Here is an 18698-nt window from a genome sequence, read left to right as displayed (position 1 = left end):
ACACTGCAGAAATATAAAACACACACAGTCATACAACACCTTCACGCTCACGTAGGCCATCTAATGTTTCTTTTTTTAAATCAGCTAGTCGGTTTCACGTTAACGCTCCATTAAATTGCTTTTAAACTCGTCTTCGGTAATGCTGATGAATGTTCTACACTGGAAGAAAAGGCGGGAATAAGACTGACTTCACTGTCTAGACTTTTCGAACTTATCCATTTTGAATGTCGTTCAAAAAACCCATCGCGTTAGGCTGATAACTCTCAGTCTGAGAACAGGATTAAAGCTTTAGGAGCTGTTTCAAAGACTCTGGATGCTGAGTGAACTGGTTTTAGAGTTCTTTGCAGCATCCCGTCAGATTTATGGTGTCTTTCCCTCTAGTCTTTCAGTTACTTTATGAACCCGCTGAAATAGTTAATATTATTTGTCAGTGCCAAGCCATAAAATGTTGATTACGTTACTGTGTACTGATGCCTTTAAGAAATAGTTCACAAGTCATTTATTCACCCTCGTGTCGTTCTAAACTGTTCACGCCATTGATGTGACACCAACAGACAATATCATTCTACTGAGTAGAAATGTACTGCTGCAACGGTCACCTACCTCACTTTCTGAATAGTTGCCTGATTTCTGATTGGCTGTAAATGTTTTAAGCATTTATCAGATGGAAAACTGAAAAGTGATAATAATAATAATGCTGCTGTATCATCGGTATAGTTGTGGTGTGGGCTTAAATGGGCCTTCAAACCTAGTAATATTCAGGCCTCTAAAGATGTGAATCAGGCTCTCAAAAACAGGTAAACCCCACACTTTTAGGCGCAAACCAAATTTTTAGTCATGAATGTTGCTTGTTCTACATGAGTTGCAGTATTTAGCTGGATCTGCCGCCTAACAAAGACTACGTTCCATCAGCTGAAACAATAAGGGATGTGACAGTAAAATATACGAAATATCTCCCAAACACCTTCGGTGTGTTTTCATCGCACCGTTACTACCATTATGTGTATTACGTGTTGGCCGAGCTTCTTGGTTGTACATTCAGTCCATCGTGTCTACTATCAAAAGACACTAAATGAAAACAAAAATCCAAACCTGTTACAAACAAGTTGCTTTTATTATATTAGCTGGAATACATATAGTCTGCAGTTCAGCCTAAAGAGATGTCTAGCTCCATGCACAATGCTGAAACATGTTAAGCTGAAACATGCACAAATATTACAGTACAAAGGTGTAAGACTGAAACACAGTGTTATTGCTGACACTGAGAGGCTGAATACAATGAGCATGTTCACCTGTGTCCTCACCGCAGGTTCACGCTATACCAACATCTGCTTCATAACCATTCTTTTTCTCCCTTCTTTGACGATGCAGGCCTGTATTTATATGTGCAGTGTCTTAGAGAGACGGTGTAAGCAAAAATCAGTGAACTTTAATTTCAGTTACTGTGTGTCTGTGTGTGTGTGTGTGTGTTTTTTAGAGCAAGTTTTCGTATGTGTGTGTTTAAGGCCTGAAATCTGTCTTTGGCAGCGCTTTTAATACGGCACAGGAGATGAATGAACCCTGAATGAACAGAAGGGAAACCCACAGTCTGAACGGATAATAAAAGAGGAGTACAGAACTGAACCAAACTGAGCCTCTGGCTCAACATATCCATCTTACTTTACCTAAACACTTCCCTTAGAATGAAAGGAAAAAAAGCAACGTTTGAAAAGCTGGTGAATTAACACTTTTAACTGAGTCTTCTAACTTTAATAGTTCATACAAATTGTGAATAAAACATCATACTGAAATTAATAATCCAAAAACACTCTCCAGGAGCCCAATAAGGTACACATCTACACAATAAACAAAAAAGGGAAAAAATTGACATATCTTAAACATGGCCCACTTTACAAAATTACAAGATACTTTTAAATAAAACCTATCCAATTGTAGTTTGAAAAAACTAAAAAGCAGATAAAGAATGAAAAGCTTGACGACAGAAATATTTACCCTTTTAATTTCAATAATGCTTAAGAAGCTGTTTGTTTCCTTGTAAACTACAAAAATATCTTGGAATGATTTTTGGCACGTTAAGTGTCAACTAAAACAGACAATACAGAGCACTTGGCCGTACAGAAAAAAAAAAAAAAAAATAAATGACAAATTAAAATAAAACACTTGCAGTCTATACAAATGATGTGGACTGGACAGTCAACCCCAAAAATACAAGATCTGTTTCTCGGTTGCTGCAGGTGAACTTATTCTTTCATTTTGGCCAGTGCACAAATACACATACATATATATATACACATCTTTGATGGCTGTACATTCAATTAATTAGGGGGAAGTGAACTAGGGGAGAAACAGGCTTATTAGAAAATGAAATCCATAAAGGTTAAGGAAAAGGTTAAAAGTCTTTTACGTTAAGTGCTGGTTAAGTGCAGATTCTGGAGTGATATTTCATGACACCATGACCTATTTTTGACCTTTCAGGACCAATGCCGGCTCACAATGCGGGTATAACACAGCCTTCAAAATTTCTCTTCTGTACATTCAATATTACTTTATTGCTTATAAATGACATTTAGAAAAAAAAAGTACAACCACTCTCCTCAATAAGGCTTAGAAAATTGTCACTAAAAATGATTAAAAACCATTCTGAGTCATCACCAACCGTCAGAAGCTAAACATGGTTATGCTAACCGACTGGCGTTATAACTAGGCTAAGATTGACCTCAAATGTACACAAAAGTGATGCAGATGGAAAAACCTTGACGTAGAGATATATTTTCATGATTTCATTTTTTAATCGAACAGTATGTGAAACTATATGAACCTTTGATCCGTTCTGAGACGTGTAATACAAACTCGTAGCCATCATTTCCACAGAGAGCTAAAGACAGAAGTGGAGGAATGAAAATCAGAGACATGTGTTAGATGACTTCTGAGGGCGAACGGCACACTGACACATTAGTAAATGGGGTTGAGAAATGAGGAAGAATTCCTTGAGAATTGCGGCTTCAGTCGGCCTCTTTAAAAAGACCTCTTTCAGAAACTTTGGACTGTCTTGTGAGCACATAAAAACTACGGTTTCCGACAGCTGTGGTTGCGCGTTGAAGCCACAGAGCAGCCGAGAGACCTTTGCCTGGCCGGGGGGTTGGGAGGGAAGAGTCTGCTGGTATTTCCAGTACAGACTCGCACTATATCATCACATCCATTTGGGTCATGCTGCAGTTTTAGGATCATGTTTGCAAGCTTCGAGCGGGTACAATTTTATTATAGAGGGATTTACAATTTATAATGCCTCAAACTATTTGTGGAAGTTGAGAAATGGCTAAAACTCTACAGAATCCAGGCTGACCCTCTTGGTACCACACATGGATCCCAAAGAGTTGGCCGTTCAGCCTTTCTGCTTCCTCTTTTGCTGCCAGCTAGTCTCACTTCCTCCCTTACAAGTTATACGCCCATCAAATGCAGCACTGACCTACGACCGGCAACCAACACTGGGGTCGTATATCAGGCCTGCTGCCACTGCTTTAGCCAGCTAATAAAACGGCTTTAGGGACCAGCATCTTGGATTACAGCAGTCCAGAGCACTGAGGTATTCTGGGAAAGCAAGGGCATGAGATACAGGAACCAGCATGTTCACTTCAGCCCAAGACCCCTGAACAGGAAGTAGAGGTGAAGTCTGGGGGATGCATTTGGAAAGACAGATGCTTGGTTTTACAGTGCAGAACAAAGCAGACACCAAAATTTAGAAAGTACAACGCCAAACCACCGACAAAGTCTAAGGAGAAAAAAAAAAAAACTTTCAGAAATTAATGAAAAAAATATATGGTGTAGAAAATTAATTCTGGGTGTTAAAATCATTACATTATTCGTTACACTTTTTGCTGCTAAGTCTCCATTTCTGAGGTATAATCCAAACTAAAGCAGTAAAAACGTTATTTATACATCAGAAATGACTGATTTTTACAAGGATTTAGTCTGGATTTAGTTTTTGTACTGTTTTAATTAATTAAGCAATTACAAATTCTTTAGAATGGCTTAAATAAAATGGATCAATCGATAAACAAAAAGTGTTTCAAAGACTCCATCCAGCCCAAGTAGAGAGATAAATACAGGACACAGAAGCACGCGAAACCAGAAAAAAGCAAAACTGACCGTGAGGGTGATAACCAAGGAATATGCTGCAAAGAAAGCACACTGCCCATTCACTCCCAAAACTTTACACAAAGCTTTAGATTAAAACAATAAAAAAATAACCACATTCCAGTGACGTTGGAGACAGATCATCTGGCGGACCCTTGGCTGTCATTGTCGGGTTCAATCGAGACATGGTATTGTATAAGAGAGATATTAATAAACACAGACACTTCAAGGGCAAGAGGAATCTGAGCCTGAACGAGAAAATAAATCATTGGCGGCACTAGAGTTTAAAACCTAATAGAAACAGTACAAGACATTTCAACTGCAGCAGCTCTATTCAATAATATTTCCGCACAAGGACAAAGTGATGGGCATTCCAATGTTTTCAATGGTGAGGTCGTTTATCCAGGCACAGGCATTCCTAACTTAAGCATTCTGGATCCTCTGTGGTGTCATGCTAGCCACCCTCAAGGCTCAACAAGCTTTACAGCTGAAATAACTGAAAACACGACCCATCTAGGGTTTTTTTTTTTAGACTGCCTCGGACCAGCAGAATCTCTAACGCTGGTTTCCTGTGACGTACTGAGAGTCTTTCTGTGCAAAGTTTGCGAGTAGAGTCACAAAACGGCTGTGAGGAGTCCGCTTTGAAAATCCTCCATAAATGTCCAGCATTTGGGTTAATCCTAGTTAGCTACCCAGACAGACGAGGTCACACCGAGACAAGCTCTAGATGATAGGATTCTTCTCTAGCTGGTTTGGAATCCAAAACCAATATCCCTTCAGAGCTACTGAGATGGGAAGATTCAACATGCAGATGCGTTTCCCAGCTTTTTAGTGTTGGTGGTCCTGTGAATTCGCTATGCTGGTTATGAAACCATCAAATCCAGTTAAAGAGATGAAGATAAAGGAATTAAACAGACTAGTAAAAGTATACAGTTCAATAGACATGATCAGCAACAAGGAGCAAATTACAAATGAGATCAAATAAACTTGGGCACTGGGCATGAAAACTTATGTACATTAATGCATACTAAAGACTTAGCATGTTGTTGATTACTGGCTCTACATGAGATTGCTGAATAATCAATACATTTTAGCTGTGTGCAATAATCCAAATGAATTCCTGAATTAAGCACCATCCAGAAAAAAGACTACTTTAAAAAGCCTGTAACTTGCTCCTTGTGAAAACACACGAAACTCAAGTTTGGACATCTACCAGGACCTGTGTGGCACCAGAGAGGACTGTGTGGGGCTCTCAAAATGCTGATCCAAAGCCCCTTTCACATCTTTCAAACACCAAGACACATGTCACATGTCTGCGCCTCTCCCTTGTCACATCTGAAGACTTAATACACTACGAGGAGCAGAAGAGGATTCATCGCTGTAGGAACATGTGACTTCCGTTCCCAAATGACAGCTGGAAGATGGTGAATCAATACAGGTGTGGTTGATGTAAGAGTATGACAAAGAGGTTCCCAGGGGTCAACGATGAGATGAGCTTGGTTCCTTGGGCACAAGAGCCGCTTTGAGATGCAAGAACTGAGGCAATAAAAACACAAGAGGATACTTTAGGTCAAGACTCATTAACATGTGAGTAATTAGCTTCTAGCTTGCTTTAATTAATTGCAACCCAGAATCCTCCATGGACCGTAGATTTTAGATCATTTTAACTGAATAAGTTAAAAACGCATACCTCTAGTTGGAAATGTGGGTAATCTGGGTCAGTTGTCAAGATGGCGATTTGACCAGGACCGGCTTCCATCAGCTGTGCGGTTTCTGCTAGACCACGCTCCACGACTCCCAGACCTATCGTACAGGTCCACGTCACCCGCAGGCTGCCTTCGCCATGGGGACGGAGCAGTTTCTCGATCATCTGCAGGCTGGGAAGAGAACAATCATACAGCAAATGAGATACAGTATACTAATGATTTTATACATTTTATTATAATGTAATAAAACTGATTTTTCTGGACAGGAAATTTCTTTATTTGCTTTAAATGCCAGTTGCATATATTGCTCTTCAAATAAAGAAATTCCATGAAATGCAAATTTATTGCAAATTAAATATATTAAAAAACTTTAGTAGTATGTGTTGCTAAGGGTTTTATTTGGACAACTTTAAAGGTCTTTTTCTTTTTTTTTTTTGCAGAATCCAGATTTCCAAATATTGTCATATCCTAAAAAAAAAAAACCCAATAAAATAAATAAAATATTTCAATAAAAAAGACCCTTATTACCAGATCTGAGGTCCAGGATCAAATATATAAAGCAAGTTTGAGTTCCAAAATGAAACAAAAAGAAAGAAACTGTGTGAACAACCAAATTTTAAACGGCCCTAGATGTTTCATTAAAATCTTCATTGTCAGTTCCAACAAAAGGTATAAGTATAAGGCCAAACATTTAATAGTCACGTCAGAGAAGAGAAATTGCTCAGACCACAGAGCAAGTCCTAATATAGAACGACTATTGTCTCTTTTCTTTACCATGAAGGTGGAGACTTTACACAGCCAACCAAATGGTTTATGACGTCAGTTATAAAAAGTTCCCAAATGAGGCAGCAGGATATGCCACACACTGCTGTGGAATTTCGTACACAGCAGACAGATGCTAATTGTCCATAATAGGGCTTGAGGCCTGCTGGTATACGAGAGGTGGGTGTACAGGAAACCAGTTACGATGCATCGGCTGCCAAATGGGCAGGCGCAACCTTGTAACTTCCTGTGTCACTCAGGAAGGGGCAATGGGTGGAAACGACCCAAGCACAATCTTACAGAAAGATGTCATGACGAAATGGGTTCCATGTAAATCCATGGTACAGGAAAACTCATTATGTGAATAACGTGAAGTTACAGCTTGTAGATGTATCTTGCTCATTGTAATTGTGCGAAATGGCAAATGTCTGGTTTATCTTTTTAAAATAAAAGACACAATGATTTCAAATAAATAATCAATTCTATTTAGTGTGACTTTTTGGTTTACTTAGTTGGACATGTTTTTTTAAGAAACATTAAATAAGATAGAAGCGCACCAAAAGTAAAGGAATTACGGATTCAAGCCCAAGGAATTCAAAAAAATTACTCTGTCCTGTTAAAAAAAAAAAAAAAAAAAAAAAAAAAAAGTGTTATGATATTAAGCAAAGTGCTTTTAAGTAGCACAACTGTCCCATATTAATTTTCAGTAAAAAGATAGATAAATAAATAAATAAATGACATAAATAAAAGAACTTGTGATCAAAATTCCTCCATAAATCACTCCAGATTTGTGTATTTTTAAACGCAGGGATGAAAAGTCATTTCAGCTCTAAACATAACACGACATCTGGCCAACCAGGATTACTTTACTTTATACTGCTCTCCACTCAGCAGGAGTATTAATGACTTTAGCACATATATTTGACTCACATAGGCTTTGTGTCAGAGACATGAAACAGATGACCTTGATCTGTGAGGACAGTCCTGGACACGTGCTTTCATTAATAATGGAGGAGATAATGCCTCTGCCCCGTCAGCATAACAGCACAAATTATTGATGGACGGATTCAATCTCCCTCTAATCACCGTGGTATTGATCTTATATAAGACAAAGTCTGGAAATCCTTCTGAAGGTTTAAATAAAGACATCCACGGTCAAACTATTCCACTATAAATAAACTGAGATGAAAAAAAAGGAACCATGTCATGTGATACAGTAAGTTACAGCTACAGAGAAATAAATAGAAATAATGGAATCAACAATTCAACGCTGCATCCACAGCTGTGACCACATTTCACTTAGCAGATCTGTTTTACTAGCTGATGTCTGAGGAGTCTTACAATGCAACTTGTAATTATCAACAAACAGCTAAAAAAGAAACATTCTCAGTTTATAGGGTTTCTTCATTCAAACATCAATTTTGTAACAGACCGTGATAACCCTGGGTGAGGTATTTAATAAGATGATTAGTATACATTCACAACAAAAAAAAAAAAAAAAAAAAAAAAAAAAGAAGGAAAATCACATGTGTTGGAGATAAAGTTGAATGCATGCCTGACCATGGCTGATTAGATAAATCCTTCCTAATGGACTCCAGATTGAGTGGGAATGGATAAAGATTGCTTTCAATCAGTTGCTAGACTGAGAATATGCAGTTGCTTCTTTGACTATTGCCATTTTTACATCTTAGTTGATTTGTATTCAAACTAAACATTTAATTGTTTGGCTATATTTATGCTAGTTTTCTATTTAATATGTAGATATTATTGTTTTAGCCCTGACCCAGACTATGCAAATCCATTTTAAAGTGTCACTCCTTACACAAAAAAAAAGTATAAAATTTTTTGTATTTCAGTAATGTGCATTTAGTATTCCTACAAATTCTAGCTATGAAATAGCAATATCATGGAGTGAGTTATTTTAACATTTTGATCTGTTGTTTACTCCATTCAATGTTAAGGTTTATGGTACAAATCACATTTACTTCTACAGATGGAAAGATGCTTAAAGGCTGAAAGAGATAAAAGATTAATGACAGAATCCCCAACAGAGAGAAATAAGAGCGAATGAATGATTGTGTGATCACAATAGCAGTATATTAACTTACAGCTGCAATGACAGCATGAAGAACCATCTGTAGTACAAAGAAAACTAACATGCACTGAGTGATATAAAGAGAAGAGAGAGACAAATGATCTGACCTCTGGTTTTGCAAGTGCTAGAATTCACTTGTGCATTAATCTTTCGGGTTTTTTTTTTCAGATAAACGAACAGACACTTACCATTCATCAGAGCAATAGACACCAAAAAAAAAAAAAAAAAAAACAAACATGGCATGAAACTGAATGTGAGAAAGAGAGACTGAGAAGAAAAGAGAGAAAAAGGGGTGGTTCTTGTTTTTGAAGTCGTGTGCCAGGAAGGGGCCATATTTGAAGGCCATCTCAGTAATTTAATTAGGTTTTTGTTGGTAAATTTGTGGGCTGGGCTGTTTGAGATGTTTAATGAGAGGATGATGGTAATTGGTGCACTGATAGGATGCAGCTCTATTCTTTTACTTGTATTCTCAGTAAGTGAAAAAGGGTGAAAGCTAGTGAAAAGAGCCTGTTTTCCATGTTTTGTTTTGACTGCTGGGGTGACGCCAGGCTCAAATTGGTTTAGCTGCTGAGACAAAAACTGCCTGTTGACCTAACTAACAGTTTGGCTGAAAACAAAGGCATGGCCTCTGACCGGTTCATCATTAACTTTCAACACTCTTTACATGTATCAATATCTTATTGATAAAGAAATATTGTAAGAACTAAAACAACTTTATTAACTTTAAAAACATGTAGAGACCTACACAAAGCTGGTTAAACCCATTAAGAAAGCCAGTTTGAACTACTAATATAAATAATAGGAGCCTACATGCCTATAATGTGCTCAAATGATTGAAGAAATAGACCGGCTACAACTGGAAAACAGTTTCCTGGTTAGGATTCCACATCAAGATAAACAGAAGACAAAAGATACCTCAAGGGCCTATTTTTCTATTTCGGCAGACAGAGAGTGATCTAAAAATACTTCATGCTTACGAAATATCTGTCCTTTTCACCTTCTTCCAGATGCAGAGGATTATAAGAAAAACTTCCAAATCAAATAGAAAGTGCTATATTCTATGGCCAAATATTAAAATGCAGGCACCAAATATGTTCACAGACCTGGGGTAGGGGATGGGGGGGATGGTTAAAATTAACTACCAAATTAATAAACAAGCAAGATTGGATTTGGATAATCAGATGATTTGCCAGGATATTTTATGTAGGAGTACTCTAATTGATTGGCTACTGATTGTTATTGAACAACTTTGGGGAATATGGCCAAAGTTTGGGATTTAGGTAATTGTAAAAAAAAAAAAAAAAAAAAAAAAAACCCTGACATCCCTTCATTTTCTGCACCTGTTTAACTTTATCTTCATTTATCTAAACTGACCATGCTGAAACAGTGGACTGATGCATTCATACTAACAAACTAAAGCATAAAGCCTAAAGCATGATGAGAATTCAAAACAAATGTGAAAATATGCCCTAAATCTTCAAGGTCAAATACATTTAGAAAAGGTTAAATTGATTTATAAAATTAGCATGACTATGCATGTCCAGTCTGTGAATGGAATCTACATCTTTTTACTGAATATGGACGAAGTCAGTACTCACCATGGGGTGTTTACGGCTTCTTGGCTGAAGTTGCTGAGCACTGACAGGCTCATGTGCAATAGCCCTCTCTGGTGAAGCAGTCTTCTTGTTCCGTCGTCCCAGTTCAGGGACAGATGGTGCTGCATTGTTGATCCTACGCATGTATACTTCGACTGGGCTTGGTTTACCTCCACAATTAGCAACAGTGCTGGAGTTCGATGGAGTGTCCATCACTGTAGTTGCCCTATACGCTCTCCAGGTGGTTGCAGACTCAACCTCATCCTCTGAGCCATCTTGCCTTAGTGCTCGAGCAGATTCATCCACAGAAGCTGCCCCACGGCTCCTCCAAGTGCTCCTGACAGTGACATTTCTCATTTCGGGTAAAGTGTCATCATATGAGCGGTGATTGTGGTGGGTTCTCCAGCTGGTCATGGTGCTGCTACTGCTGCTCTCAAAGCCAGACTCTGTGTCATTGTTCAAGTCTGAAGCTTCTGAAGACTGGAGGCTGAAGCTGCTTTGTGATACAAGGGATGCTTCAACAGGAGCAGTCTCAAGGTAACTGTGAGTTTCAGAAAAGTCAGCATCAGCCTCACTTTGACGTAGGGCAATCTCACTCTTAGGGATGGATATTTCGTAAGGTATAGAGATGCTACCTCTGTGCTCAATACTGGGGCTGATGACAATATTACTTGTGGAAGTGTGCCTTTCCTTGGAAGGGGGCTCGCTTGATAAACTACTGCTCCGACTGCTAGTTCGAGAAGAGCTAGGGTCATTGGGATAGAAGGTGATACTGCTGGTCATCTTGCTAGTCAGTACTGGCTTTGTGGAGATCTTGGGTTTCCCACTGGTTGTCAAAGGCTCTGTGACTCCTCCTGACATCACTTCCTTTCTATCAATCTCAACAATGGCTTGCTTGATGATAGCTTTTGACCGGAGGGCTTCACGAGGGCTGCATACCCTGCGGACCTCAATACCTGAGGTAGAATGCGTAGTTTCCTGTGTATCCACTTCCACCGTAAGAGGCTTATGTTGCTCCTCACTGAAGGGGATCTTAGAGGAACCATCAGAGTAAGATTCTTGCAGCCGTGAATATCTAGTGTATTTTCTTCCACTTGACATCAGGGGGTCATTTTGCTCACCTGCAGATCGTCTGGAGCCAGTAGATTCTGTTTCGGAAGCTGAGGAGTGACCATCAGAACCGTGGTCACTCAGAACAGATGGAGATACATGGGATCTGTAAGCAGTATAGGATCCATTTGCCTTGGACATAGTCAACACTGAAGAAGCATCCTGATCTAGACTTGTTGGTTCAGTTAGTCCTTTCTCAGATGAAGCAATGACAGCAGCACTGGCTGAAATAAGGAGTGACCCATCAGAGTTGTTCGATTCACTATCATTTCCAGGGTACCTGGACAACTTCTCTGTTCGACTCTTATTGCTATCACTGTCGATTTGCTTGACAGATGGCTTCCAAGATTTTTGATCATTAGCAGCTGGAGGATAGCGACTAAGGACTGAAACTTTCTTGCTTTCACTGAGAGTACTTGATGAGGCACTTACAATTTTTTCATCTTTCTTTCCATCTTTTGTCCCATTATCAGAAGTAGTACTGGAAGAAGCAGACTTCACACCTTTCCTGACACTATGTGCTGGACTAAGAGTCCTTCGTACAGTCTTTGGGGAACTTTCTGTGGAATGACACAGGTCTTTGTTCCTTTGCTTAGTTTCTCGCCTCTGCTGAGGGGATGCTTCTCTGCTTTTATACTTTGAGGTGACTGGTTCAGAAGCAGCAGGACTCCTATTTAGCAATTTAGGTTTCTCCTGTCTGAAGCCTCGTACATGGATCTCTTCAATTTCTGCCTTACCATTCTCTAGGACCTTTGTAGTGCTAGTAATTGCAGAATTTCCATTACTGCTGCTGCAACCATTGAGCTGTATTTTCATCTGCTCAACCTGATCATGGAGAGCTTGACTACGGTTTCTCTCCTGCTGGTACTTTTCTATCAGTTCAGCATTCTTGGATTCCATGTTCTTCAGGTCTTCCTCCACTAACTCCATCTGCTTCAAACGATTCTTCAATCTTTCTACTTCCTGGCTGAGGTCTTTTACCTTATTATCTTCTTGCCCCTCCAAACTATTTTTCTCATTCTCTGACTCATTCCTCAAATCTAGGTCACCTGAAAGCTTTAAGTAATCAAGACTCTTCTTCCTGGCCAGTTTGCATGTAAGGCCTGCTGAGAACTCATCCTCAATTCGAAGATCTCTAGAATCAAATCGGCTATGGTCAGCTGGGCCTAGTTTGTTTTTTTGACGTTCAAGCTTCTCAGTCAACTTGAGTATGTTTTTCTCATCCTCTCTCTGCCTTTCCAAAAGTCTTTTGCGTTCAGTCACAAAAGTCTGAGTGAGACTCTTTAGTTTCTCCATTTCTGCAGTAAGGGATTTTTCTGCCCTGTCTAGTCGAGCTTCAGAGGTATCCACTTCCTTAACACGGGCCTTCAGGGTATCAAGCTCTGCTGCAAGCTTTTTGGTCAGGTTTTTCTCTTCATTAAGACTAAGGCACAACTGGGTACAATCCGACTTGCTTTTACCAAAAGCCTCTTCAAGCTTCTCAAGTTCAGTCATTCTGCGCTGAAGGCGCTCAATCTCTGATTTGAGATCCTTGGTAAGTTTCTCTTCCTGATCTAATTTCTCCCTAACCTCACGACAAAGATCCTCTGCTTTCCTGACCTCTTCATCTTTGCCTTCAATTTTGAGCAATCTCTTCCGCATTGTCTCCACATCGGCAAGCAGTGAGGAATTGCTCCCCTCGGCCTGAATAATTTTGTCCTGAATGTCAAGAAGTTCATCTTCAGCTTTTTGTAATTTGCCTCTGGCCTCTTCAAGCTCATCCAGACGTCGTCCTAAGCTCTGCAACTTGTGTCTCAGATGGCGACTTGTTGTGTCTGTCATTTTTTCTTTCTGATACTAATCTACTGTGAGGTCTTTATGATTGTTTGATGGAGGGGTACACATTTGTATGGCGGTGTTTTCTAAGTGGTCTGGGACTCTTGAGAAGAAATTATAAAAGGAAAGGTCCCCGTTTTCCTCCTGCCTTCAGGAGGGTGCTTTGAATACTTTATTTCAGTCTTCTCCACTATCACTAGTTATCCAAGTGAGTTCTGACCACCTGCAAGACAAAAAAAGAACAAAGCCTAAGTGCCATTTGTAAAACAAATACAGGCATATTTATGATAAAAACAATATGATAAATGTCCTTTTTGTTTATACTGCATCTTTAGATAGATACTGAATATATACTGCATCTGTGCATGATTTTACATTTATAAACATTCAGTTTCAACCTTCGGCTAACCATTTTTTGTGCTTTTAAAAAATAAAAGTGCATTTTTATAAGCAAATGGAAAGATTTGGTTGCTAAGCTCAGGAAGACCTTGGAAGTGGGAAGTGGATGACAAAGGAGAAGGGACATGTACTGCTTCATTGGCTCTCACCACAACCTATGATAATTGCAGCATCGATTTTTCGCTGCACTTCTGCTGACAGCAGCACATCTCATTGATATTGCCCCCTGTCTCTATGGCAACATTCAGCCACCCCTAATCACACCCTCAGGATGCTGAGCAAGATTTAGAATGCCAAGGACAGTTCTGGCCACAGCAACGCACACTATAAGTAGCCTACAGGACAGTGCTACTCAAATTAAAAATAAAACTTGTGTAGCCATTTTTAATTATACATTTTTACATATTTAATGCTTTTATTTTTAATTTTCCAATCAAAATCTATATCCAAATCTTTGTATATCCAAAATTAATCTCAAGTCTAATGCAACATGTCTTAATAGTTTTCTGTTGGCAAAAATCCCAAGACTTATTAAATATTCTACTAAATACAATGAAAGCACTAACAGTAACAGCAGGTCCAGAGGGAAGAAAGCATTTTATACAACTTAATCTAAAGTGAATTTCAATATGACCATTCGATTGGCAGGCCCACCAAGATGGAGACGGGCCCAAATGAATGAGCTGCCGTGTGTGGATTGCAGGAATTCTGTCATAATACTTTCATAATCCCATAATTTTATGGTGCGAGAGGCACAGGCAGCAGTACTTCTGGGTTTTGAAAGGAAACGAGTCATCCAGTAAATGTACCAGCCAAGCAGGAAGGAGATCCAACACATCCAAGACAGATTTCCATGACACATGACATTCATAATCACTCTGGCAAGATCTCTCAGTGACGGGGCTTCTAAGGTCAGGATTACACACACACACACACACACAATGATTAACATGCACACAAGAGCAAACTAAGATATGAATATCTATAAGGCCCATGTACCATAACAATAACACATGCAAAGAAACTTGCACAAACAGGGCTGTCAAACTACCAGCTTAAGGGGTAACATCACTTAAATCAGCAGCGGTGACATAAGAGGTGGTTATTACAGAAAATCAGAAGCTACATCCATAGGCTACAGAAGCTACATCGGTAACTAATAGTGTGAACTATGAATAAGAAAAAAAAGATTTGTAAAAGTGAATGAAAGTGTGGAGAAGCAAAAACGTGAAATTTAAAAATGTGCCAAGAAAATATAAAAAAGTTCTTCAACATATGGACATGTAAAAGAAGGTATCAAGGAAACAAATGCTCAAACAAGTTTTCACCTAATCAGGAAATTACGAAGAAAAATCATATTAAAAGAACTTTATAGTGGATCAATAACTGGGCTCAAGTTTTGTTGTACCCACATTTTGCCGTGCTTTGAACTCTGAGGTTTGCCTTGCACCAGAGCTTGAGAAGGAGCATAAAATATAAATGTCTGATGTAATATCTTTAGAGCTCAAGCTAGAGTGCATTTCGCATGACAAGTAAAAGTCCTCCAATTTCTCGAGGCAATATAGTGGTGGGAAAGAAATTAAAAACAACCATAAATAAAAATATCACAGAAACTAAAGGCATAGTAAATTACCTAAATGCAAAGGAAATACTTAATTATCTTGTTTCTTAGTTTGTAGTCTCTCACGCGCACACTTTCTCTTTCCTCCATAAGAGCAGCACACATGCAATCATGCACCATATCATTAGTCCAAGCCACGCTAAGTGATTCGTCGGCCTCCTGAACATTCTGTTCCCCCAGAGGAAAGGGGAAGACTTTCCCCTGCACTTGACATCAGTTTGGTTGGCCAGCCTGAAGCTCTTTATTCTTTATAAACATCCCTTAATAATCCCTCAAACCCAGAAATCATGCCAATCACAACCAACAAGAGACAGAGGGAGTGCAGCGCACGTTTCACAAACGTGGTTTCCAGATGAATTTTTTTTTTTTCACTACAAGGTGAGGTTTAAAGTCACACAAATGTCACGACACAAGAAAAAAAAAAAGAATAATTCTAGAAAATAAGTAAAAATAGAATATATAAAATTAACATTGTTCTAAAAGCAATTAACTGATTTGCACCTAAAACATTTAAGTGTACGGGAATAATTGCAGTAGTTTGTTTCTGTTTGTGGACAAAAACCCACACAAAATAGTGAATGATTTATAGTCACATCAACTTCTCTTCCATCTGCCAACATGTGGTCTTGTAACTTCATTTTTATTGGAAGTCACTGCATTATATCTTTTCTTATCTGATCACTAACCGTCATAGTTTCTTTTGACTAATTTGCAGTAAAAGAATGACTTCTGCGTCCTTTGCTGCTGCACAGCGATGCTGTGCTCGAACCTTCCTACTAGTGCTGATCCTGTATTGATTGAATGCTTTTCCAATATTGTACGGTTAAAAGTAATGCCAAGACAGCACACTGAATTGAAAAGCGAGACAGAGAAAGGGAGGGAGAGAGAGAAAGAGATGGTGATGAGTGTGTGTTTGGCCTCCTCTGAACTCGTGCAATTCTGGCAGAAACTGACAGACCACAAAATAGTGGCAACCTGAATCTTGAAGCAGCAATTTTTTACATTTTTCCATGAAAGCAAAAACCAGCCTATAATGTTCAGTTTGTTGTTTCCTGTGCAGTCATGTCATTTTCTTCTCCCTCTCTTCACCGCATTTGGAGAAATGGAAAAGTAAGAACAGGAAGTCTAATGTTTTAGTGGGGCTGTACGTCTGAACGGCCGAGCAGACAGCAGGGCTACAAAAAGACTCGGGTGAGAAAAGAACGGTCTAGTGTTTAAAATAAAGACATGTTGAACTCAGATTTGTTTGGTCTTTTTCCAAAAGAGTTAAAGATTTAAAAAAATGTCTCAAAAGGCTCATTTAAGCCCCATCAGACCAAAGGAAGACACAAATCACAAAACAAGCAAACAAACCCTTCATCATAAAAACTTAGACAATTTGGTTTATGCAACAGCTTTATAATGCCAGAATAACAAGATGTGATGTTCATCTGCATTACCCGATTTTATTGAATATAAATATACAGTCAGTTCAAAAAGTATCTGGACACTTAAGACACTTGAAAATATCTTTAGCTTTAGATAAATACATAGCAAACCAAGTGGCTTCAAGGGCTTTTCTCAGAACTGACTTTAAGACATGTTTTTCCGATTACATTTAACAAACTAAAATGTCAGAGCAACCACAGGTGTAGTTTATCACATCAACTTAAAGGGACAGTACACCCAAAAATTTCATTCATTTACTCATTCTTATGTAGTTTTTTGTTTTACTAACTTTCAACAACCAGACTGTCAAAATATTTAGAATAATTCAAAACAATGTGTCTGTTTTTTACTATTCAATAGCCAACAAGCTACTACTTCTATGTCAAAAAATATATATATTTGCGGCCTACAACACAATGGCATTATCAGTATATATATATATATATATTTTTTTATTGCAATTTTCATTGATCACACTTTAGAAAATGATACATTTTAAATCATACATTAAAAATTTTTAAGTGTCTTTTTCTACTAGCTACTGTAAATAAAAAGTGCAAAACTCTATGTGGCATTACTGTAATAATGGTGAACAGGAGCAGAACCGCTGTACTCTTTAATAATCTTTCATTTTCTTTCCTGTATCCTTATTGTATCAGAACAACAGTCACAGAAACACTCTCCTCCATCTCCTGGACAACAGGGACAAATACGTTAAACAACAAACAGTTGTAAAATGTTATTTTAAGGTTTATAGCTCCTGACTTAGAGCAAGCAAACAATTATACATCAATTTTGATTTAATAAAGAGACAAATCATGACCCCCCAGCATCATGACCCCAGCAGAACCAAACAAACCGTCAGTCCAACATAGACACTTAAACAGGAAAGGACAGAGAGAGCAAGAGAGAGAGAGAGAGAGATCAGCCGCATATGTTTGTTATAAACTCAGGTACTTGAGTTTATATTTGAGTTTCTGTTGAGATTTCGAGTGAGGTTTGGGACTCACTCACTGTGTGTATGTTTGCAATTGTCTTTTGATTATGTGTGCATTTCTGAGAATACCAGTCCCTATAAAGCAGGGATACAAAATTTCACTGGCGTTTCTGAAGCGCTGCATGCTGTGTCAGTGTATTTCAAGATGCTAAGCTAAACTCTAAAGCATTTGTCCTTAGGATCAGCAGATTGAACACAGCAGACCCATTACTGAAAACCGTGCATAATTGCAGTTTACAATCATCCAAAGGGCTACAAAACGGTGTGAGTCTGTGTAACACGTTTCTGTGCCATATAACAGCTGTAAGAGAAAGTCTGCCCGTTTAAAAAAAAAACATTATGACATCAGAGAGAGATTAATTGTTTCTCATTATTAGTTTTGGCAGTTTGAACGGGAAGGGAAAGGAACTAAACGAAACAATGTCTGTTATATCATTAACTAGTGGTTTTCAACTGATAGGTCACAACCTAAAATGAACCAGTTCTGAACAATAATAAAAATGATGATAATTAAAAGCTAAACTAACCGCATTCGCATGCATATTTTAAATAGTGAATGAACAGTTTTTTAAACTTTTAAAAAGGAATAAAAATGCTTTTCATAGTGTTTTTTGTTAAGAATCAAATGTGGCAATTGTGTGAGTGTGTGTGTGTGTGTGTGTCTCAATATGTATATGAGCTTCAATCTCTGACTGAAATGATATTCTTGAACAAGTATAAATCTTTGGTTCTGAAGAAAAACCTCTCAAGAAACAGTCATAAATCACTCGCCTGAAAACTGAACAACTGTAATATAACAATAACTGACTTGCAGACACCACCTGTTTCCCAAAATACAGAATTATTAAAAAAAAAACAAAAAAAACAAACAAGGAAGTAGTATTACACCGATGCTCAAATCATTCAATGAAATAAAATGTGTGCATTTCATTGCGCTTAGCAAACAAGTGTAACAGTTACACAAGGTTTAAAGGTTGGGTGTGATAAAGTGGTAAAGACAGTGGGAAGACTTTCCAGGCTGATCTTATCACTCTAG

General features: G+C 38.4%; 1 protein-coding gene across 3 annotated transcripts in view; it reads right to left on the bottom strand.

Annotated features, from left to right (window-relative positions):
• Window positions 1-1095: 1095 nt before the first annotated feature.
• Window positions 1096-18698, bottom strand: part of luzp1 (leucine zipper protein 1) — a 39498-nt gene continuing 21895 nt past the window's right edge. For all 3 annotated transcript variants that reach the window (XM_043262676.1, XM_043262678.1, XM_043262677.1), the window contains exons 2-4: window positions 10296-13440; window positions 5825-6011; window positions 1096-5670 (exon numbers count right to left, since the gene is read on the bottom strand). In XM_043262676.1, the coding sequence (XP_043118611.1) occupies window positions 5853-6011; window positions 10296-13223 (3087 nt within the window). In that variant the 5' untranslated portion in view covers window positions 13224-13440 and the 3' untranslated portion in view covers window positions 1096-5670; window positions 5825-5852. The remainder of the gene's footprint in view (window positions 5671-5824; window positions 6012-10295; window positions 13441-18698) is intronic.

This window comes from Puntigrus tetrazona, chromosome 17 (assembly GCF_018831695.1).
Source record: "Puntigrus tetrazona isolate hp1 chromosome 17, ASM1883169v1, whole genome shotgun sequence".
NCBI classification, from domain to species: Eukaryota; Metazoa; Chordata; class Actinopteri; order Cypriniformes; family Cyprinidae; genus Puntigrus; species Puntigrus tetrazona.
This window is presented reverse-complemented; position numbering and strand designations above follow the sequence as displayed.